This window comes from Haemaphysalis longicornis, unplaced genomic scaffold (assembly GCF_048455015.1).
Source record: "Haemaphysalis longicornis isolate Haplotype H1 unplaced genomic scaffold, Haemaphysalis longicornis Haplotype H1 scaffold_10, whole genome shotgun sequence".
In the NCBI taxonomy this organism is placed as follows: domain Eukaryota; kingdom Metazoa; phylum Arthropoda; class Arachnida; order Ixodida; family Ixodidae; genus Haemaphysalis; species Haemaphysalis longicornis.
The window spans coordinates 19,018,421-19,041,751 of NW_027526204.1; the positions used below are offsets into that span (position 1 = coordinate 19,018,421).

The 23,331-nt window shown below is 45.8% G+C and overlaps 1 protein-coding gene across 8 annotated transcripts in view; it reads left to right on the forward strand.

Annotated features, from left to right (window-relative positions):
* LOC144158261 (zinc finger and BTB domain-containing protein 8A-like) overlaps window positions 1-19,387 on the forward strand; it is a 31,482-nt gene extending 12,095 nt beyond the window's left edge. For 3 of the 8 annotated variants that reach the window (XR_013319996.1, XR_013319999.1, XM_077689021.1), the window contains exon 3: window positions 18,076-19,382. Coding sequence is in view for 3 of the 8 variants with exons in the window: in XM_077689021.1 (XP_077545147.1) it covers window positions 18,076-18,301 (226 nt within the window). In the remaining 5 variants the exon portion in view is untranslated. Of the gene's footprint in view, window positions 1-1,603; window positions 1,678-18,072 lie in introns of those variants that run through there. The other 5 variants (XR_013319998.1, XR_013320000.1, XR_013319997.1 and 2 more) reach the window with 5 other exon arrangements.
* The last annotated feature ends 3,944 nt before the right edge of the window (window positions 19,388-23,331 follow it).

Sequence of the window (23,331 nt, forward strand, 5' to 3'; positions counted from 1 at the left end):
TCATGTCGAGTGGAAAAAGGAAGGGTAAAGCACGAAAGGATTAAAAGTAAAATAAGCAGCAGTGAAACAAAAATATGAAGAGAAACAGCCAAAAATTATTCCAATAAAAATATCGCGATGATGTCGTTCTCTACGTGATTTGCCGATTGTTTTGTTACCATTTTCCCGAGTGAAACTGCGAACCGCTTCATCGAAATTGTGAGAGTAACATTGCAGCCACATATGGTTAGTGCGTATAGCTTGCAACAGTGCACTGAAATAATTTTCGGTAGTCATTATTTCATGATAGTTAAAGTTAGTGTCCTTGTACGCCCGCTGCGTACGCCAGCGTCAGGCGGCCGCAACAAAAGAATACATTCACTGAGTCTGTTCGCTTAGGGCAAACACATTTTTGGAGTTTTTTTCGAGTCGCGTGAGCGGCACATCTCGCGCCGAAGGCACGATGCTACATGTGAGCACGGCAAGCACCTCTGTTTTCCGCATCCTCAAGGTAGAATATAATTGATCAAGGTAAAAATGTATTGCACTTACAAGCAATGAATTTCGTTCGTCTTGAAGATCCCCCCAATAAGACCAAACTTGTCGTTGTCGATCTGGCGGCTATCGCGGATCCCTCGTCGAAACATTTGTTTCGCGTCGCCTAAGCAGGTTAGGCATTCATTGTGTTTTTAATATAGTAATCTACCTCCTAAAAACATTGTGTTTTTATTATAGTAATCTACCTCCTCAAAACATGACAATATTTCGCAGCAAGGCAATTTCCGTCTGCCCCCTACCCCCGGCACTATTTCACTTGACCAAATTTCTGCTGGTGCTGCATGATAGCTAATGGTTAATAAACAGCATCATTTCATGGCACGAAGCAGCGCGGACTGCCAATGTAGACGGTATGACTGCGCTTTGGAGAACAGCAGAAGTTCGAGAATGGGAAATGTTGCTATGAGTAAGAGCAAACCATGTCGCTGCTTTGGCTGCCAGTCTCTTCGGCACATTGCGCACGTCCACAATACACGCCGAATTTACCTCTTTGGGGACTCCGAAAAGCCTGCTGCCGATGATTTTGCTCGCAAGATTTGCGTAGCCGAAAGCACGGCAGCCCACCGGCATCAGAAAAGCGAGCACATAAACAAAAACTCCACTTTTGCGCGCGTCTAATGCAGCCTCACTGCATACGCCTCGCGCGCCGGTCCGAATGTTTTGCCAACCATCCTCCCGGCCACACCCAGCACGTGCACTTTCAGTGACGTCACGGCCGCCGCGTGACGTACCCCGGGAGAGGTCCATTTCATGATGTGTGAAGTGGAAGTCAGCTTCTTGCCATCCTTTATATACAAGTGAACCTGATAGCATGAGGCCATGTGGAACTTACCTAAAATTTCAGCAGGGCATCGAACCAGAACGGAACCAAAACTGAAAACCGGAACCGAACCAGTGTTTTGGCTGGAACTGAACCCGAACCTGAGCCAAAAAAATAACAGTTACCGGTTCACGACAAAATGGTTTGACCACTGGGTCATTGTTACTACTGCACAGTCAATGCCATTCAGGCATTTTTTTCTCACTTACCGTCAACATGTGCCCTCACATGCACATTTCCTTCCAGACCAATCAAAAGGCTATCAACGCTCTCTTTGTTTTCGGAACCGGGAAAAGAAATGCACACCAATGAAGCAATGGTATGTTGCTCCTGGTAGCGTGAGCGGAGCGCAAGGCTCATCGAACGAAATGTCATTCTCGGTACCTTGCAGGCGATATGAAAAGACTTTGCCCTTCCCTCACTGCGGCTTTATAGGCGCAGTCAGGCTGCAAGAATGCTCCACTGTGCAATGGCAAAGGCCCACACCTGAAGTGTGCCAACATTTTTCATTTCATAATTCACCTTTTCATAAGTGACCTTTTCAAACAATTTCATAATTGTTTGAAAAGGTCACACTAATGTAAAGTGTAAATACTTGACAATTGTGACCCACACAAGTTGCTCAGAGGCTAAGCCATTTCCTGATGACCACAAGAATGCGGGTTCAATTGCTGTGGCCGGCGATTATTTTTTTGTGTAGGCAGATAGGCGGAACACAAGAACGTCCATGTGTGGGGATTTCGATGCACCCCCAAGAGGTTTAAATTAGTCTACCACCCTGCAACATAAGCTGCACCTCGGGGCAGAGGTGTAGCATCGGGGCATCGAACATGGCAGTATTTTTAAAAAAGTGTGTTTCCATGGAAAAACAACACAAAGAAAAGGCACCTAACATGTTTTTAAAATAGTATGTGCTAAAAAGCAAAATCGAATCAGCAAAACACCAAAATATGGATTCTCCGGTATACACAACCTTTCCTTGTCCAACCTTTCAGTACAAACCGTGTCATCAATGGAACGGAAGAGAGTGCTGTGGTTGCTGGTATAATCATCAGTTTTCCAGTATGCTAGATCCTGCGTATTTCGTCTTAAAATGAAAGTGACCCTAAAGCAGATAACACATGCATGAAAAGCACACCGGTCCCACACTGTCCAATTCGCCCAGCGCCCGTCCTTTCTGCTTGTTCTGCAGTTTTAAGCTCTCACATGTTTTGGGGGCTACACTTTCACTGAGTGCCCAACTCACTACTCTACTGCTACTGCTACTCGTTCCGGAGGGGGTGTACTGCTGTCGATGAATTAAAGAGCACTTCCCCAAAGAAGTTCCACATCATGCTTTGCTGGTCAAATTAGCCTTTCACTTTGTAATGGCATAATCCGTTACAGTCAAACCTCGATGTAACGAACTTCAGTGTAACGAAACCTCCGATGTAAAGAACCGGGGAATTTTTTTTGAAGGGACAGACAACCGATTTTTGTCGCGTATATGTTCTTTAGCTCATATGAAAGCCAGCGTTTTATAGTTTTATATGGCCCGGTAACCGCAAGCAATTTCTAAACAAATTGGCGGAAATAATTTTAATTTGGCAGCAAACTTCCTGAAATCGGAAGGGTGGCGGTTCGTAGTGTCGAAACATGGCACTACAATATGTGTCCCTGTCACGTGACCTGCAAACCTAGCAGCTACTGTAACTGCTGAAACGTTTATTTACATATTGAAAACCTTTTAACACAAGTATTTGTACAAGGTTAAATTGTATATGTATTTCTAAACATTTTGAAAATTCTAAAGACACGCCACCCGCCGCAGCTGGGTTGCTCTCAGTGTGGCTAACAGCCACCATGCCCAGAATCAACGGCAGCATTCAGTAAACAGACCCAGTGAAGGAGCTTTGACGATTCTGCCTGAGTCAGGGGCGTTCCGCCAAAACATTTGATTTCAGTTTCCAAATATACCAACGGCAGCTTAAAAAAAATGTCGCGCCCGGGGAGAATCTAACTTCCCACCTCCACAACGTGAAGCCAGATTCTACCTATCGTCTATCCTAACAGATGGCGCATTCGTGCACAATAGACCATTGCATAAAAAACACTTAACGGAACAAGAAAGCCTGCGATTCAAACTTTTTTAGCTGGGGACAAGTTTTTAAATATAATTTTTCATTTCGCGTACAGTATGTTGCCGAGCTACTCTATGTCATAGTTGCCAGCATCATTTTTGGGAGGGACACATACGCCTCGCAGATCTAAAAATTTTGATTTAAAATGTTATAGGGCGTTATCAGCCAAACCGTTTCTCGTCAAGGTTTTTTAAGTGATGCCCTTTCATTTGGGATAGAGAATATATACTCGACAAAAATCGGTTGTCTGTCTCTTTAACTCTATTGTGTGCCCAACATGTGTTTTCATCCTCTGTGTAACGAGCCCTGTTTGCGGAAATTTCAATGTAACGAATTTTCAGGGACTACTAGACATGAAATTTGGGTTGTAGAAGTAGAATTTGGGAGATGCAAGCGCCTAAACGGGGTCTCGATAAAACGCGAACGACAATTCAGCCGATGGCGCAAAGGGCAAGGCATGGTGGCGGCGCCGCTACCGCCTTGCCCTTCATTCGAGTTTGCCCATGCTTGTAGCGTTCCATCGTACCAGCAAGTGCGCGGCAAAACATTTGTGGATCTTTATGAGCCTTGCACGTGCGTCTTTTTCACGTCTGCATCCACGATTGGGGTGGGGCGGTGGCTTCTGCCTCGGCCAGAAAGGGACTCGCGCCGCACGCGGCAGTGGGAGGAGCCGTACGACTATTGCCAATGGGGTGGCGGTAGCTTCAAAGCGCTCGGGATGATGGCTGGCCCTGCCAGAGACGAACGATTATGCTTACCAATACGGAGGATATTTGATGGGCGCTTTCCTAAGCAGGGGGAGGGGGGGGGGCATGATGTTTTACACTGCAAAAGGGCTCACTGAAGGACGTGTTGGTACATCATATCATTTGAAAACAGTGCGGAAGACGGGACTAAGCAAGTAATGTCGTCAGTAATGACACAAGCAGCACTTGTGTCGTCTATTACTTGCTCAGTCCCGTCTTCCGCGCTGTTTTCAAACAATATGTTTTACAGTGCAGTTTTCGCGTGCATTATCAGCTTTTTTTTCCCGCACGAAGAACTTCGTTTGCCCCTCAGTTACGCTTCAGCGAGCGATCAGAAGAGGTCGCTGGGGCTACCCGCATCGTGCGAGCAGTCTCTGTGGAAGCGGCAGTGCACCTGTGGATGATTTTGTGCGCAGACAACTCCCCATGCGGCTCACGCTGATGCCCGTTTAGGCGATTAAGCGTAGACAGAAACAAAAACAGTGTGCCAAGCATGTATGGGCACCTCGTTTTCGTTTGCAAGAACCGCTACGTGCAGTTAACGCTTCATTTTAATCGCGAATTTTAATGCAACGAAGTAAATTAGAAATTTTACCGACTTCGTTAGATCGAGGTTTGACTGTATAAGATTCCGCAATGTAGCAGACAGAACGATTGCTGGGGGTTAGGAGGAATGGTGGCATATTCATTGTGACGCACATTTCTGTAATAGCTATCGCAAAATGTATTCCAGTGATCAGAGCAATAATGTAGTGACTGTGCATTCACTAAAGGTTACTTTTAAGAAAATTGTGTCTGACACCCTCGAGGAGGTGACAGCTACCAAATTATTATGGGTGACAAAATAATCGAATTCATTAGTAGCATATACGTGGTGGCTGTTACTGTGTAGAATTTCTTATGATGCCTCGCTAGTACTAAATGCTGGTATTTAAATGCGCCAGTATGCAGACCTAACTTTAGGGCTTGACGGTTGGTGTGATTGCGATGTCATAGTGAGGATTTCGATATTTCAACAAAAAAGGAAAGGGTAGAAAATGCATCCTACCGTCATATGTCTTGGTGGTTGTTTGATGTATCCCTAGAACAACATAAGGTGTGGGTGGAAAAGTGTCTGGTGAATTGTCACTGCTTCATCTGTTTTTAATATCTCGGCCAATTGTTTAAAGTTTGCTTCGAAATCGCACCACAGCATTTTCAATTTCTTGCTTGTATTTTGCTTTTATTTGTTTTAAATTACTAACTTTTTTTTCACTTAGCTGATGATTCATCTCATCGAACCGGTTTGTGAACCAGCTTGAGCTTCTCAACCGGTTTGCGAACTGGTTCGGTGCATGATTTAGCCAAACCGGAACTGAACCAGAATGAAATGAATCCACACGAACCGTAATTAAACCAGTATTCTTTCGGTTCGACACACTGGTTTTAAGGCAAACATTGGCCGTCACAAGGACTTTATGTACATAACGTGTGTTTTGAGTTGCAAAAAAGCCACACTGCACCTTCTACAGAGTGTTCGTTACAGGAGAGACTAAGTAATTTTTAAAAATAGGCTTTCAGATGTGAAATTGTTTTTCTTGCGCGAAGTGGTCAGGGGCTGTGACAGACGAAATAAAACGGGTTCCAAGTGCTATTTACTGAAAAAACTAACTATAGGGACCGGGCGGCCGTTGTATGGCACCACCGTCGCTTCAGCGAACAGCGCCGCCCGTGGCGAACCGTTCGTCAGTGGAATGCCGGTGGCGGTCAGCGTAGCGTTAGTGCATGGCTTTCTGTCGTTTTTCTGCGCTGCAGTTTGCAAAGCGTAGATAACTACAGGGGCTTTTTTCAGGTCGGTAAATCTTGAGCGTGGATGTGACCTTTACGAGGCATGCCATGTGTGTGATTTACGCCCATACTCAGTATTTACAAATAGCAGATGACGCTCAATGCGCCAAGCTGGAAGTCAAGCTGGAAGGGAAAGTCATTTCCTTCATGCAATAATTTTTTCATGCCTGCATGCAGTTTCGCGTATCAAGGAGTATATTGCAGCTAAATGCTCCCACAAAGCTGGTGTGTGCAACCGATTCAGGAATGCTGCGGCGCTGGCCTTTGGCAGTTGATGACGAAACAGCGTCGTGCACAAGCGAAAGACAAAGTTGGGGGGTGCCTTCTAAGATTTACCTCAAACCAGAAATTGTGATGGATGACGCTTCCGTAACTTCATTAACTACGGCTAAAACGTGTTTAATTTCACAGAAATGCTTTTATATACTACAGTCATCGGGAATTGTTTACAGAATAAATACCACATGATAGAACGTTATTGCTTGTCGTGGAGAAGCATTGCTTTACAAGAATTGCAATGGTTGCTGGCTAGTATTGGTTAATGGTTTTTCAAAAAACCAATTCCTGCATGGCTGAAGGGCGATAGACAGGAGGGTGCCAAAAACCTGTACTCAGTTTCACAACTGAAGGCTGCGGTCGTTTTACAATCTGCCACGTACCGTTGAAAAATCATGCACTTGTCCGTCTAACGACGATGATGGGTTCTCGCAAAACTTTCTCGTACGGCTTTCATTGGTTGCCTTCTGGATTTAAACTTTGACTACTTGAGCTTTCGAATTTCACCAGCACGCAGTTTGGTCTTTTGATCGCAGCGTCTTTGACCAATTCGATTCGATTTTGCGCGAAGAAAGCTTTGCGTTCAACCATGGTAATCATTAGACGGAGGGCTAGATTATTTTGCTGTTTAATTTTTAACTTCCGTGCACCTCTCTCCAAAGCTAAACTTTTTCCTGCGTGTCGGAAATGTGTTTGTGCTGGAGGACTCGGGGTGATGCACCCATATTTTAGGCAACTAATCGTGCGTTTTTGGCATCTTCACAAGGCATTACACGATTTTTTAGGTACTCTGTAAATATTACTTAAGCATTTAAAAACACTGGCTGACGTTAACACTGCCACATTTTTAACTATCAGTGCCAGCATTTATTTCACGCAGGTGGTAAAACGGGAAGGCGAGGAGGCATGGTTTGTAGCTTGGGCAGTTGGGTGGGTGAATAACTTTTGCTGATAAAATGACCATCGCAAACGTGGGAGTTCCACTTCTGAATTCAGGCTCCCATGCTGTCACAGTGTCTCTCAACAAAAATGAAAGCACAAAGCTCACGGTTACCAAAAGAAAGTGTAAACTACCGCAACATTTCTACGGCTACATGGTAATCCATCTCGTACCCAAGTGCGTTTTTCTTCAAAGCACACGTATCGAGGTATCCCAGCGTTGAAACCACGTATCGAGGTATCCCAGCGTTGTAGTCATTGAAACCAGTGAAGATACTTTAAAGTGGTACAAATGAATACTAATCGTAATAGTTTGATTCCTACTCAGATCACACGGAGCCATGCGCAGAGCGCTGCCAAAAGCACTCATGTCAGTTTAGCCCGTTCCCAAACTTAGAATCGTCAAAAAAGTTTATGTAGCCGTTAGTGCATTTAAGAAGAAACGAATACTAATAATAGTAGTTTTATTCGTACTCAGAACGGCTGGAGCCAAGCGTAGATCGCTGCAAAAAGCGCTCATGCCATTGTAGCTGATACCCAACTTTAGAAGCGTCCGACAAGTTTGCGTAGCCGTTACTGCATCTAAGAACCCAACACATCTGTTTAGGCTTCGTTTCATCTCACATGTCCGCCCACAACACCACCAAAACATTCAAAGCACCAAAGCAAACACGACAAAAACAACAGGAGACTGTGTAGTCCAATGCACCAGCTCATTCCACTGACGAGGGGAGCACCGAGTGGTGGCGCCACCCGTCCAGCTGCCCGGTCCCTATAATTTGTTCATTACCTTTTTAATTAAGGGGGCAGACTGGTCTTAGAGCTGTTTTTTTTATTTACCAGCCAATTTTTTAATAAAACTGCGCCGCATTATAGAGTTTTTTGTGCTGATTTCAAATCTGTCATTAGATTTTTTGTAAGTTGATTATATTTTGAGTTAATTAAGGATTAATTGCCATTATTTTGGGTCACAGTTACAAAATAACCACTCCATACATAATGGCAATTACCACGTGGCTAGGCAGACAAATGACTAAAGAATACAACATAGGAAGAAGTTTTTTGATTCAGCTATTTTTGGTCGTTTTACAACATAGGGAACTTCGCTTCTCCCGCGCTCTGCCAGAAATGGCTCGCAGGTGGTGCCAATTGAACACAATAATAATTTTCGAAATCCTCCATTTGAAAAATTTGTTTCCAACATTGTATTCTCCACACATTTCGGTTTTAGAAGCAAAAAGAATTAAAGTTGTACCTGCTCTGGGTGCCAAGATATCTGAGGATGAAATGCTAGCTTTGCATTGCAAGAAAAGTGCCGTTTCACCATCGAATTCTGCGCTGAGCTGAGCTGTAGAGTGCACTTTAAAATGCTACTATAATTTAATAACAACAAAATATGGTGCCTTTTGATGAGGAAATTTACAGACTGGTAGAAAAATGGCCATGGAGGCCAAAAATGCCATTTTTGAGAAAACGCTTTTTTTTACTGTTTTTTGGCCCCAAAGACCCAACTGCCCCCTTAATCAAGTTAGGTGTTTGATCATACCTAGGAATTTGTAGAGGGCTATCAAGCAAACCGATAACCATCATTTGATTTCCGTAATTTTAATTGCGTGCAGAGCTACAGTGCTCAGAACCTCTGCTCTCCAGATGACAGCAATGGGCTTTGGGCAGCAGCTAAGCGCTGGAAAGCCACGCCCGCACGTTCATGTCACTCGGAGCTGTACACGTCACACGCCCACCACGCTTTGGCTTCGCCTTTATCTTCGCACGCAAATGGCAGCCATGGTGCAACACTTCCTGCTCGAGCCGAAAATAATGCACTGCTGCTTCACTACAGCCACGCTAGCCCTCATGTAATGGCCCCACTAATCTCCTGCATCTATCTAAACTAACCTGCGAGCATCTTCTCAATGCTTTCAAGATATTGCCCTTGCAGTTCTGCATTATGGTTGGATTAGCAGTGTACTTTTGACTCTTGTTATTGTATTGATTGCTTGATTGTGGGTTTAATTTGCCGAAGCTACACTTTGGTTATGAGGCACATCGTAGTGCAGAGTTCCTGGCTGATTTTTGACTACCTGTTGATCATTAAAGTGCGCCAACGTCTTTGTGGATTTTAACGTGCATTTTGCCTTCATCAAAAAAGCAGCCACCATGGCCGGGATTGAACCTACGTCCTTGGATTCAGCAGCCTGTCTTAGGCAGTCAGCCAACATGGCAGTTGACTTCTTTTGTAATGATCCGAGGCTGTTCACTTGGGAACCATCCCTTTAGTTTGTTCTCTTCTCGTCTTCCCCTGCCCCCTAGTCCTGCCTTCATCGTCTTCGGCTCTCCACACTTTCCGGGGCCCTGTTTTCATCCTTCCTCTGTGTGTAGGGAACCACGTTGCTGATGACCGCAATTTCCACAGTCCCGTTGCTCGTCATGTACCACACGGTTTTCAAAACGCCATTGGTAGGTACTGTCTTTATGACTTCGAAGGGCCCGATAGGCCTGGTCTTTAAGTTGGCACATCCTTTTCGCACCAAGACCGATTGCCTGGAGAAATAGCATGGAATACTCGAGCAGTGACGCCTGTCGAAGAAGCGTTTCATCATCTCCCTATACTTCATTTCACCCTCAACTATCCTTTTCGTTTTTTGAAGTTTAAGCCTTGTCGTCAGACCAAGGATCTCGTCAGCAGGCAGTATGGCTTACCAAAGGCTGCATACTGAGGGCTGCACCCCAGTGCACTTGCATGCGACCGGTTATGATGCGTGACCGCCGCCTCCAGACAGCACTTCCAACTCCCAGGAAAGTTATGGTAGAAGTAGATGTACTGTTTAATATCTCTTGTAGCCCGTTCTGCAAGACCATTAGCCGCCGGGTTATATGGGCAGCAAACTTTAGCGCGATGCCTCTGCTTTCCACCCAGCGTGTCATTGCTCGGCTCTTGAAAGCAGGTCCATTGTCAGACACAACGTATGTTACACCATTACACATCTCTCTGTTCAAAAGTGCTATTACAGTATTTGCGTCCTCCTTTCCTGGCTTTGCAGCCACTATCCTGGAGCATTCATTGATACACAATAAGAAAGACTCTGTTCTTCTTACCCCTTCCCCCTTCTTTCTGATCTCCGCGAAATCAACATGTACCGTCTCAAATGGTATTTCTAAATGGGTCGACAAGGTCATAGCATCCATTTTCTGTTTGTATTTGGCCTTGTTGATTTGGCATGAGCGATAAGAGCGGACGTATGTGCTTATATCTCTTTTCATGTGTGGCCGCGTGAACCTCTTCTTTCTTCCTGATCTTGTAATAGGTTTGCCAGAAGCCGTCGGGACTACCTGACCCTGGACTGTCGTGGTAGAGTTCCAGAACTTTCCTGACCAGTGTAGGTGGAACGGGAAACCGCCCATCTACACACTGTATTTCTTATGTTCCTTCCCACAACCTCAGAGCAATCAGTGCATTTACTTCTTCACCAGTCTTGCAGCTTACGTCAATAGGAAGACGGGAAAGGGCATCAGCATCTGAAAGCAGCTGCCCGGATCGGTGCAATACGTCGAAATCGAAGTGCTGCAATTCGCTTATCCAACGAGATACTCGTCCTTTAGGTTGACTGTCATGCAGGAGATATGTAAGGGCCTGGTGGTCAGTAAAAAGCTTGAACTTTTTGCCCTCGAGGTACGATCGAAAGTACCTCACCGCTAGCACAACAGCCAGAGCCTCTTTCTCTGTTGTACAGTAGTTCTCTTCAGACTTGTTGAACGTATACGAGTAGTACCCAACCACGTGTAGCCGAATGTCCTCGTTGGTATAGAACGGCACCTGCACCATAGTGAGAAGCGTCTGTGGTGAGCTCAAAAGTAAGTGAGAAGTCTGGCAACGTGAGCACAGGGTCAGATGACATGGCTGACACTAAGTCGTGGTACGCTTTTTCGCACGATTCTGTCCACTGAAAAGCCGTACTCTTTTGAACCAGGCTTGTTAGTGGCTTGGAATGAGCAGTGAAACCCGGAATAAAGCTCCGGAAGTGTTCTGCCAGACTGAGAAAAACTCGCAGTGCATGTATGTTTTCAGGTCGTTTCATATTCCGTACCCGTTCTACGGACTCCTTTTTACGGACTCCCGAGAAACGTGAGTTTTGGCTTAAAGAACTCACTGTTTTTAAAATTGACTTTCAGCTTGCCTGCGCTCAGGGCGGTCAAGACAGCGGTCAAATGTTCTGCATGTGAGCTATCATCTTTGGAGTACACTATAATGTCATTAACGTAAACATTGCAAAATACAGTCGAATCCCGCTACAACGAAATTGACGGGACGTGCGAAAAATTTCGTTGAAGCGAAAATTCGTTGAGGCGAAATCTGCCCCAACACACCACGGAAAGGCCAGAAAAATAGCCCCGTACGTTTCCGCAACATTGGCAGCATAATGCAATGTTTAGAAAAAGGAGTGACGCGCCATAACTCATGTTTATTCGGATAACAAACATACCAATGGTTATCTGTTTTTTCACTGCACCCAAAGAACGCGTTACGGAGGGGGGTGAAGATATGCAGGCGCAAAACGTATCGCTGTACAACAAGGCGTGTCCACCGAGCTGATTACTTGCAGATAGCTGCTAGGCCGTCGGAAGCCCCCCTCTCGCTTGTGGCAGGAGCAGGGGAGCAGTGCCGTTATCTTACCCTCCGACAGGGCACGGCAGCTACTGACCTTGGCAGGCAAGACGCGCGCACTTGCATTTAACATGACCGCGCGCTCGCGACTAAGATAGGATGACTAGGCTTCAAGACCAAACACGCAAACATGACTTTTGCTCTTGGCTATGAAGAATGGTTGAAGGAAAACGGCAAGGACAGCTGCTCACAACGCATACATGACGGCACCGCGCCAGCAGCGGAGCGCATTCATGCAATTTCAACTGGATACGGATTGGCTGTAGCTCTGGGGCTCCGCCTTGGCGAAGCGGGCCTGCGCCTCGTGTAAAGACGGCCAGCCACATCGTTATCACCATCAAGCAATGGCGTGCGCCTGAGTTATTTTTTGTTTTGTTTTGGGTGGCGGTGTGGTCGCAACGCGCATGTTTTCGGTGAAACTAAGCGTCCTGAATGTATAAAAAGTTACAGATAGCTGGCGCTATGCTTATTTTATTGTAAAATAATTGTTCAAACCCAGCCCAAATCATCGAAAATTTCGTTGAAGCGAAAGCAAGCCTGACAAATGGTTCGTTGTGGCGAGGACTTTGTTGCATTGACTTCTATGGCTAGCTGACGGGGAATTGGAAATATTTCGTTGACGCGGAAATTTCGTTGAAGCGGCGTTCGTTGTAGCGGGGTTCGACTGTAGACCTAAAAATGGTTTCAACACACCATTCATCATCTGAAACCAGGCTTGGCTGTTCTTCCACCCTGAAGGTAGTCGGTTCTATTCGTACACGTCGAAGGGTGTGACATAAGCCGTGTATTGTTTGTACACCTCCTCGAGAGCAATCTCCCAAAATCCCTTGCACAAGTCTATGCGTGAGAAGACTCGGCAACCTCCCGTCTCATCAATGATGTTGTCTATTCGTGGCATCGGAAATGGGAAAACGTTAGTTTGTCGGTTTATAATCCTGTAATCTGTGCAAAAACGCAATGAGCCATCTTCTTTTAACGCTAATGTAATGGGGGAAGCAAAAGTCTTTTCATATCAGGTCTTGAGAGTAGAAATTGGTATTCGCACCCATTAACAACGAAGGTGTCGATCTCTGTGCTTTGACCTTGGTACGTCACCTTGGCTTTTATCCACTCATCATAAAGTTGTCTCCTTCGATCGAAGCCCTGTATTTGTACTGGTCTCCCTTTAAGAATATCTTTTTCAGGCAGGAGTGACTTGTTTATAAATTGTTTACAACTAGTACTGTGACGTCAGTGCCGTTAACTCCCAAAATTATGAGAAGATTTAATGTTGTGAATTAAACAGTCTCAGTTTTTGTCGTCGGGTGGGACTGATCACCCTCATTTAATAGTTTTTTTTCTGGGTTGCTTCAGTGCCACTATGCACTTCGACTTGACGAGACTCATTCGAGGTTATATTGTCACTGCAGGGGGACGCAAGGTTGATGACACCATGTCCTTGGTACGAATTTCGCTGTGCACCCGATGACACTTCGGAAGTTCCAGACCTCTGTGACCCTTGCCCGGTTTCGAAATTGAAACATCGCATACCCTGAATTCTCGGAGCAGCATCTATGCACAAGCCTTGAAAACACTCCAAAAGTTCCTCGATTGTCTTTGGGGACTTAAGCTGCACCAGCTTCTGAAGATCCTTAGGCAACCCGTGAATAATCAGTGGCACAGATAAAGACTCTGGGAGATTAGAATCAGCCTTTGCATTAGGCGCCTTTTCTCGTAAAAATTATCCAAGGGTTTGCCCGATCGGTATTTACAGAAAATGGCACGGTCCCACCTTTCCACAGGGTTTTCTTGGAACGCTGCGAGAAAGCTTGCCTTCCAGTTGTCCCAGCTGTCGGACACGTGTGTGGAGAAGTGCACAAGGTTCGCACAGGTCCTTGAAAACCCTTGAATTTAGAAGTGTAAATTTCAAGGCCTGGAAAGTTCTGGAATTTTCAAGGGGTCCTTAAAAACCCTTGATTTTTCTGGAGATAACCAATGGCCCTATCTTTTCACAAAAATGTAAAGTGTTTGTCGTGAATTTTAGGTTTTAAAAATGTTCAGAAACATTGTAACAATCAAGTTTCAGTGTATTGCGTGAAATTACGAGTTGTGGATTCTCATTATTACGAAGCAACATTGGGAGCAGCACTCCTCAATAGAATTCATGTCACGATACAATCCCGTGAAAGCCGGCTCTGTTCTCTATCTTGCATGTTCCATCTATTCTGTGGTAGGCCTTTCATCGCATGTTTGCTGTGCCTCATACGCTCCATCTGCGTTTGCTTTTACGTGCAAATGGTGGACGTGTACACAGTTCATCCTGCCTTGCAGCAACACTTGCTGAGCTAATTTCAGCTGATACTCTTGCTGACAAAGCAGGAGATGCAGGCAACATTAACTAAGTTTTGAAATCAAACAGCCTCAGCAAAACACCGAGAAAAAGGAAAAACCTCTAAATATAAACTATGAAGAAAAAAAAATAAAGCTGAGGGAGCATTCATGAACCCATAGCTCTTATCTAAATGTGCAATAATGTTCTTAGGTACTATGCAATATCAAAATTTTTGCATTTCGTTGAAATAGTTATAAATAATCCCAGATAAAACATAAGATGGGGACCTTGAAAATGTGTTTTCTGGTCCTTGAAAGTCCTTAAAAACCCTTGAATTTTTGCTTTTGAAGCCCGTACGAACCCTGAGTGCAGCTCATACCACTTTGCAAGTCCCGTCAAAAACATCCGCATGTTTTCCACTCGATCAATAGCTCCATGCCAGGAGTTCTCAGATGCATATTCATAGGAATGGATGCAATCCTCAGGAATTGAACTCTCTCCATCAAACGGATCCGGCTTCATTTCTCTGTGCTGTCTTTGTTGAGCTTGGACCGTAGTGGTGAGGGTCTCCATGGGCTGTTGTTGCCTCTCTGCCTGCCGGTGTTGCTCTTGCAGAATCAGAAGAAGGCCTGGGTCCATGGTGGCAACGTTAACGCTCGGTGTCATGTTCGTGTTCCCTGGTGCCCTCATGGTTGGCTCCATGAAGTATTCCTGGAACTCGGACAGCTTCACCCTGAGCTTGAGGGTAGACTAGGTAGTCAGGTCCCCGCTTGTCTGGCCTGACTTTATAGCAACCCAGTCACACAGTTGTGGTGTTATGATGCACTCGGGCAAGTCGTACGGCACTTCATTGTTGACTTGGCATGACGAGAAGTACCGTATTTATTCGAATCTAGGCCGGCCCCAATTCTAAGCCGACCCTCGAATGTAGGCTGAACAAAAAGGCGAGGTCAGCGTTTCAAAAAGAAAACACGTTCATTGAACATGAAGGTGCGGGGCTGGAACTCAATCAGTTTCTCTTTGAAATCACCGGGCAACTTCTGGACGATTGAGGTTCGACGACAGAGGCTAAAGCCAAAGCGCTTCATGAATTTCTGTAGCCAGCCCCAACTGGCTTTGAAGTGTGCCCGCGATAAGCCTCGTTCCCTTGAAAGCTCCCTTGCTTTTGCCTGGAGCACTTCCGTCGTTACTGGAAGGGCAGCTGCTCGCTGCGTCCGAACGAAGTCAGCCAATGACATCTCCATATCGTGGTGACGGCCTTCTCGTGGTCCGGTTAATGCCATCCTCGTTGCGGCGCATGCAAATATCCTCTCCCATTGCATCCTCCAACGACGGACATTTTTTTTCATCCACGCCAAAGTCCCGCCTGGCTTGAATGTTGAATGACAACTCTGCGGCTAAAACAACTTTTCTTTTAAAAGTGGCACTATAATGGCACCGCTTGCTTGGTGCCATTGCGCTGTCAAAACCAAACGCCACACTGCACGCAGGCCACTATCCGCACAGTCCAAAATGGCAGCATCGCCCCCAGCTATGGCCCCTTAAGTGGCTACTGGCTCATCTAGTAATGGCTACTCTTTTCAGGGTGGCACTAGCTGCGCGCCACTTCCCTCAATTTCACTTGGAAATTGGTGCGTGTTTCAAAATTCTCCAATCCGAGCCGACCTTGGAGTTTGATATATCAGTATTTCGAAAAAACTATCGGCTTAGATTCGAATAAATATGGATAAACCCGCCTCGTGAGTTCCGCGTGGCATGCAGAGTAATCCACATAATGTCTGTCTTTGGAATCCTGTCGGCTGCGCCAATGTAATGATCCGAGACTGTTCACTTGGGAACCATCCTTTTATTCTTTTCCTCAACCTTCTCTTCTTCCCTGCCTCCTAGTCCTGCCTTCGTCGTCTTCGGTTCGTCACATCTTTAATCAACAAAGGGACGACAGTCTTCCTCTTGTTTCAACAGCATTGGGTTTTACAGCAGAGCGGGCTCATATTTTCCTCACTTTGGCCACCTACCTCTGCCCCGACATATTTTGATACAAGATAGTGTATATTGTCAATGGGAAAAATGTTTTCCCAGCAATGCATTTGTGCATAATAGTCAAGCCATCTTTAAAGAGATTGGTGTAAGCTTGGTCGTTGCAAGCTGCCTTTCCCACATTGTGTGTTGCACAGTGAAACCGGTTCATGATTTAAAAATTGGCTGCAATAGCTGCGAAAGCGCTGGAAGGAGACCACGAACGACGATCGGGCCACTCACGCTAAACAATGACGCGCAATGCCCGTCGGTACCCCAAATTCTGTGGGGCAGAAAGCGCACGATGCCAGTTTGGCTACAATCCTGCTGAGCCCCTACTTACCTAGCGTGACAGTGTGGTTTGGAGTAGGACCTTGTGGCAAACCTACTACCCACAAACAATTCTGCTGGCTATTTACTTTCACATAGTGTAATGGCAGTGAACTCTTTGACACAAAAGTGTTTTATGCCTGGGTACACCAAGATCTGACCGGCGTCACGTCCGGCACAGAAATGACGTTGCCAGAAAAAGTTCCATTGACGCGGCTGCGCCCGGATTCGAGCCACGAACTCTCTCGCCGCAACTGGAGGTACACAGCGCTCTGCTCGGTGCGCTATGAATTAAAGCGGAAGTAGGTCTACGAACGCGCCTTATATCTTTCCAACTACTTTCTTCATTCAGATGTCGTGCAGGAGATGCTGCCGTCTAGGAGAAGTGGAGCGAAGTAGTTCATCATGACACTGATGAGCGCCCAGAGTTGCCGCCTCGCTGCCAGTGTCTTCGTGTACACGGGACGCGTGTGAATTGAGCACCCTCCACCACCTACTGCTTTCGGTTTCGGTTCCGTTTCGTTCACACGGTTTTCAAGGGGCTGTGTTTTCAGTCGGATTTATGCATTGTTCCTGGCGCGTGCAATCCAGTGTCTAATGTTGATGCCTCTAATGGTGCCATACTGACGAAATATAAAAAGCGATGTGCAAGTTCATATGGATGCACATATGGATGCTTCATATGGATGCTCCTGTGAAGGCACATTTCACTTTCGTGTTTTACAGTTTCCTATGAAAGTGGCATCAACCACATTTCCTACACATGACCCTTATCTAGTAGACCAGCTGTGCTTCGGCAGCACGATTGTAAATTTACATTTTGGGTTTCTTTTGGGTGCTGGCCAAATGCCAGTAAAGGCCACCTGCACTCAAATTTTACCTTGGCAAAATTTATTTCAAATGTACAATATATGCCACCAAACCAACTGGCACATGACTGGTAGCACCGGGAAATGTGTTGTTTACCAGTTGAAAACATTTAAAATAGCCCCGTCGCATACAGCACTGCACCTGCCGCCCACGTGCTTCATCCTCCGGCCAGCCAGGAAAACCAGTTTAGCTCTGGGTTCGTTTCTCCTAGGGCTGCTGCAAGCACGGAGCGGGTGTGTGCACATTTGCTCCGGCCAGCCAGTCACTTGATCGCTGGCTGCAACGTACTTCAGCCTGTATACATCGGCTGCGCTACTGGCATTTTCAGTTTCAAAATCAATGCTTTTAAATCGCCATTTTTGCCATGCATAGGCATATGTCAGCTGTCTTATTTTGTATATTGCAGTCTTTTTTGGCAGACTATATGGGAATAAGTTTTTGAAGGGGTCAAAATTTTTAGTGTAGTTGGCCTTTAACTGCTTTGAAAATTCACTTTGCCGAGCTGGATTGTACTGATGATATGTTGTCTGAATTTTAACGTTGTTCTAAGTGGGTTTGAGTGTACACCTGCGGTTTCTAAGTTGTGTTTTCTTTTGCCTCCTTTTTTTCCTTGCCAGCAGGTCGCACATCATCACCCACGAGCGGACGCACAGCGGGGAAAAGCCATTTGCCTGCAAGCTGTGCCGAAGAGCGTTTGCTCGATTGGGGGACTTGCGCACCCACGTGAGGACCCACACAAAGGAAACACCGTACAGGTGTGAAGATTGCGGCCGGAACTTCAGATACAAGTCTAGCTACTGGCGCCACCGGAAGCACCGGCTATGCAGTGCGAGGGCGCACGAGTGAACCCATCGTATGGAAGGGACCTCTAGCAGGAGGGGTTGGGATATTTCAGTATGATGTGATTAAGAGTGCATGACTAGGCACTTGTAGTTTTTCGTAAAGTGTGAAGCAGCCGTGTTGCCTTAATCATAAGCTGGTAGCATGCTGAACTAAAAAATACTGAATGGGTAAGGTCTAGCAGAGCTTGGGATGTGATTGGAGGCTTAAATTTTTCCAGTTTACTGGCGAGTAGCCCACTGTCCATGCGCTTGCAAAAGAATGTGAGGTAGCTGTTGAGGACACTGCCCTGCCAGAAAAAAACGGGCATGACACAGTAAGTGGTCAACCTTCAGGTATCTCCAGCTGAAGAGCTTGAAGGAGAGTAAAATTGTTTTGAATTGAGTGGCAAATAAACTTGCAAAAAATATGTGCAGTTTTTTTGTTCTTTCATTTGATTGTTTCCTGTAAGACTGGGCAAAGCATGATTTTGTATGATACTAGGGATCAGGCATTTATGCTGTAATGTACCGAGGACAATGAAAGCTGGTACGGTCAATCGGTAAAATCAATGCAAAACCAACAGGTAGTCTATTGAACAAAAAGGTTTACATGCGTGTTGCTGACCGCAGCATTGAAATGGCTCTTGCAGCATGTCTTGGAAGTGTTCTATAATGTTCTCTCTGTAATGCACACTTTAACTTGGCACGAGCAAAAGGTGGCCATCTATGCCGGTACACTCCAAAGAAAGGAGCAGAAAAACTTGGCCAAGCGGGCGAACAGATGGGCAGCAAAGCGTACCATTGTCGTCAACTCTTCCAATTCATGGGGGCAGGAACAACTAGCAGTGCAGTTCATAGGAGTTGGAATTCGAAAGCGTTGAGGGAGTAATGGATTGCAAAGCAAATTCTCAAGCAGCAAGAAGATAAAGCCATCTGGGAAAGCGGGGGCGAAACATTGCTTCTGAAGCTTCAACTTTGACATCCATGCCTTCACAGTAAAACCCTTAAGAAGTGCTCAGGGGTTCTCTGGCTTTAGTTGACAGGTGTTAAGAAAGGACATGTCAGCTATGGGCTAGTGCATGCAAAAGGCGGGCCAGAACACGGGTGCAGTGAAAATGCGTGGACTCATTTTTAAGTTACATTCCTCCGACGGGGGTTCATGAATACAATTAAAAACGAGTTAACACCCTTCCACATGATGCATATAACTGTCTTGATTGAATACAAGCGACAACTTAAAGTGAATGATTGTCTCTAGAGGGTGCGCAGAAATTCATCTAAATGGTCACACTTGGCTTGCATCGCCCATGTCCAGCGGCGGCGGCAACCAATGGTACGTATTCAAAGTAGCTTCCAGGGCCTTGTGAGTACAAGAGCTGATTGCTGCAGTAGTGTATGAATAAATCACCGCTATGGCACCTGTACCCTCTCAGGACATCGACAAAAAAAGTAAATAAATGTGAACTGAATGAGTTTTTTTAAGATTTGCTTAGGGGTAATCTAGCCTTAGGCATGAAATGCCTGAAAATACTACCTATCAAATTCTTGCGTGGGCACCCTCGAGCAGAAGTTTTGAAAAGAAATGGCTCTGCTGATTCTGGAAATCGGACGCACATCAGACAGCTTCCGAAGAAGAAATTATCACCTGTCTGTGTCGTCGTTTACTGTTAGTGGAGTGCAACTGCATCATTTTCCACCCAAGATTTACAACTTGTTTAGGAGGCAGAGGAAATTATCATGGCCTGCAGAATTCACCAAAAAACAAGAACAGCACTGCTCAAGACTACCATTGAGCCAGGCATGCATCACATTCTGTCATTTAAAGAAACGTGCTGTTGGTGTCTCGAAACCGCGCCCACAATTGCTCGCACCTGACAATGAGTTGGGGCCTGCGCATACTCGAAACTTCCGGATATTGAAGCGAATAACAATAAGGCAAAATTCGATTCTACTTCGAATGAAACAGCACCATTTAAAAATTTGTTGAAATGTTCGCAATGTTTTCAAGTGCGGAAACATCCCCTTCTATCCTCCGCTCGTGGCGATCGGCTTTCCCGCACTGCTGCGGTGACGTGTGGCCAAGCATCAAGAGGAACACGCTTTTTGGTAGCGAGCCTCAGTTGTTATCTCTTTGGCATTGGGGCTAACTACAGCCGCCTGCTTCTCTCGCATGACTTAGCCAAAAGGGTAGTTTTCTCCCTCTCAGAGCGAAAAAAAATTCTCACGTCCTGTAATAAAAAAACGGAACATAACAGGTTCAAAAGGAAAGATCCACTTCAGCCAGAGTGCACAGCAGAGGCTTCTGGGGTTTATCTAGAGGGTGTTGGCTGGGACATCTTGCCTGCGACAGCTCTACCAGGACGCAAAAAAGTTTTTCTTTCTCTATGCTCCTCTTTTGGCAAGCTGATAACGAGGTCGCGCTCAAGCTGCTCTTATCAACACTTTCTAGATATGAATTAAAGCCCAGCTGTGTACGGCTATAGTGCCCCCTTTTTTAACTAGCTGTTATGTTAGTTTTTTTTTATTTTCATAACAGGACAAAAAATAACAATGAACTTGTCAAGCTTCGCGTTCATGGGCACCAAGCTATTTCTTTCTGACATGAAGGCGTGCACGAATTCGAAGTGCGCGCCTATGCCTATCAGAAGCCGCCCACCGACCCTGTACACGTGTTATCACCACGAAGTCCGTCATGGTTACCACCCAGTTCGGTTTGTTATCAGGCAGTGCACGCACGCTCAATTTGGTCGGAACTTTTTTTGTATGTTCATTAGGCTTGAAAACGTTTCATGCATCCCATGTTTGAGATTCTTGTATGTGCGTCTGTGCGGAGACATGCAGCGCGAGTGTGTTTCGAAAATAAAATTCTTAGGTTTTTACTACTGACAAAGGGATCCGTAAGGTAAGCAAGGTGGCCACCTTGCATTACCTTGGTGCTATCATCCCCGGGATGTTAGCACCACGCCATGCAGGCAGACAGACGAAAAAGGTTTAAAAATCTGGCTAATTTTTAGCGCCTTGATCTGTTCTGTACACTTAGTTTCCTTCCTTGAACTGGCATGAACATGTACAGGAGAAATGCTGTTTACACTTTCTTAACAAAGAATGTGTTATGTGAGCCTGTAAGAATATATGTCCTCTAATACAATAATGCTGAAAGATTTGGAGTTGAGGTCATCACACGACATCAAACTTTACTCCATATAAAAGGTAGTACATGTGGAACCCCGCTATTACGTCCCCCGGACTTACGACGGCCCGCTTCTTCGACGGATTTATTTATTTATTTATTTATTTACCCTCAAGGCCAGATGCATTAGAGAGGGGAGTGGGTTACAAAAGTTACAAACATTACAAAAAAGAGCAGATAAATAATAAACAGAAACAAAACCAGGAAAATGCAATGTACTTCAAATGCTTCTGATTATACAATATTAGCTAAAGCAGTTTTAAAAAGTTGGTGGTCCAAAATTGTTGCCGTCAGTGCGGGTAGGTGGTTCCATTCTTGTGATGTACGCGGTATGAAAGACTGGGAAAAGGAGTTAGTTCTGCAGGACGGCAAGCCGACTTTATGGACATGATTAATGCGAGCTGAAATGTACTGAGGAGGCAGAATGAGTTCGTCGCGTAGCTGGCTGTGATAAAAAAGCTTATGAAAAAGACAAAGTCAAAGGATTTTTCTATGAGATGATAAGGAAGGTAATCCGAGGCTGGATTTCATAGTGCTTATACTAGCAGTCCGGTTTTAGTTAGAAAGTATAAAACGAACAGAGTTATTTTGGACCATTCCAAGTGAGTGTGTTAGATTTTCTTGGTTAGGATCCCAAACTGATGCAGCATATTCTAGTTTGGAACGGATAAGCGTTTTGTAAAGAGTCAGTTTTAATGTTGAGGGAGCCTGTGAGAAATTTCGACGTACGTAGCCGAGCATGCGATTAGCGTGAGCCAGGGCCCGAACCATCTTAAAGCTCGCAAATACAGGATCGGCCAAAGCTCTGTTCGCGGGTGTCGCCCAGTACGGCCGGTCGGGCAGGTTTGGCATGGCAGCGGTGGATGTCAAAGGAAACCTCGTCACCTCGGCGTCCTTCTATGCACCAAAGGCCACTACGGCCGAACAAATCGCCTTATCTATCGCCATGACGGAAACCCGGTTTAAGCAAATCTACACGGACTCCCGCTCGGCGGCAAGAGCTTTCCTCAAAGGAACTATTGCCAAAGAGGCAGCCAGGATTCTACAGGGAAGAAAACAAGAGACGTTCCATAACATCACATGGTTCCCGGCCCACATGGGCCACGGAGTCCACGACACCCTCCCCAACGCCAACGAGTTCGCTCACGATCGCGCGCGAGAAACCGTCAGCCGCGGCGATCGAACAGGCCGAGCTCCCGAGGCCCCCAGAGAGTTCCGAGACGCATTACTCACGTTCAACGAGGTAGTCACACACTACCAACTTACGCGAAGAACACTCCCGCTGGCCCACCCTGCTCTCACACACCCACAGTCAGCAGCCTTTAGAATGCTTCAGACCGGTTCCTTCCCAACCAGGAGCCGGTTTAGCTTATTTCACCCGGAAATTGACCCTCACTGTCCTCTCTGCGACGCAGCTTACTGTAACTTAGACCATATGCTATGGCAGTGCCCGGCGTTACAAGAGGACGCCGAACTCATCACAGAGGAAGAATGGACCATGGCGCTCCCCAGCGAAGATTACTACACACAACTCCGGGCTGTCCAGAAGGCCTGCGTTAGGGCGGAGGTCCTAAACCTCCCGCCACCCGCGCAGGTGCGGCCCGCGTCTACTCTAGACGGTCCTCTGGGCCGCTAGGTTTGACCTTCCGGACCTAATAAAGTTCAATGTCTGTCTGTCTGTCTGTTAATTACGTACGCAGTATGCACAGACCAAGTGAGGTCGGTAGTAATATGTATACCGAGATATTTGTAAGTGCTGACAGATTCCAAAGGAGCATCGTTCAGATAGTAAGTGGGCAATAAATGGTTAGTTCTAGATACGCGAAGAAACTTGCATTTGCTAGTGTTAAGTTCCATTACCCATG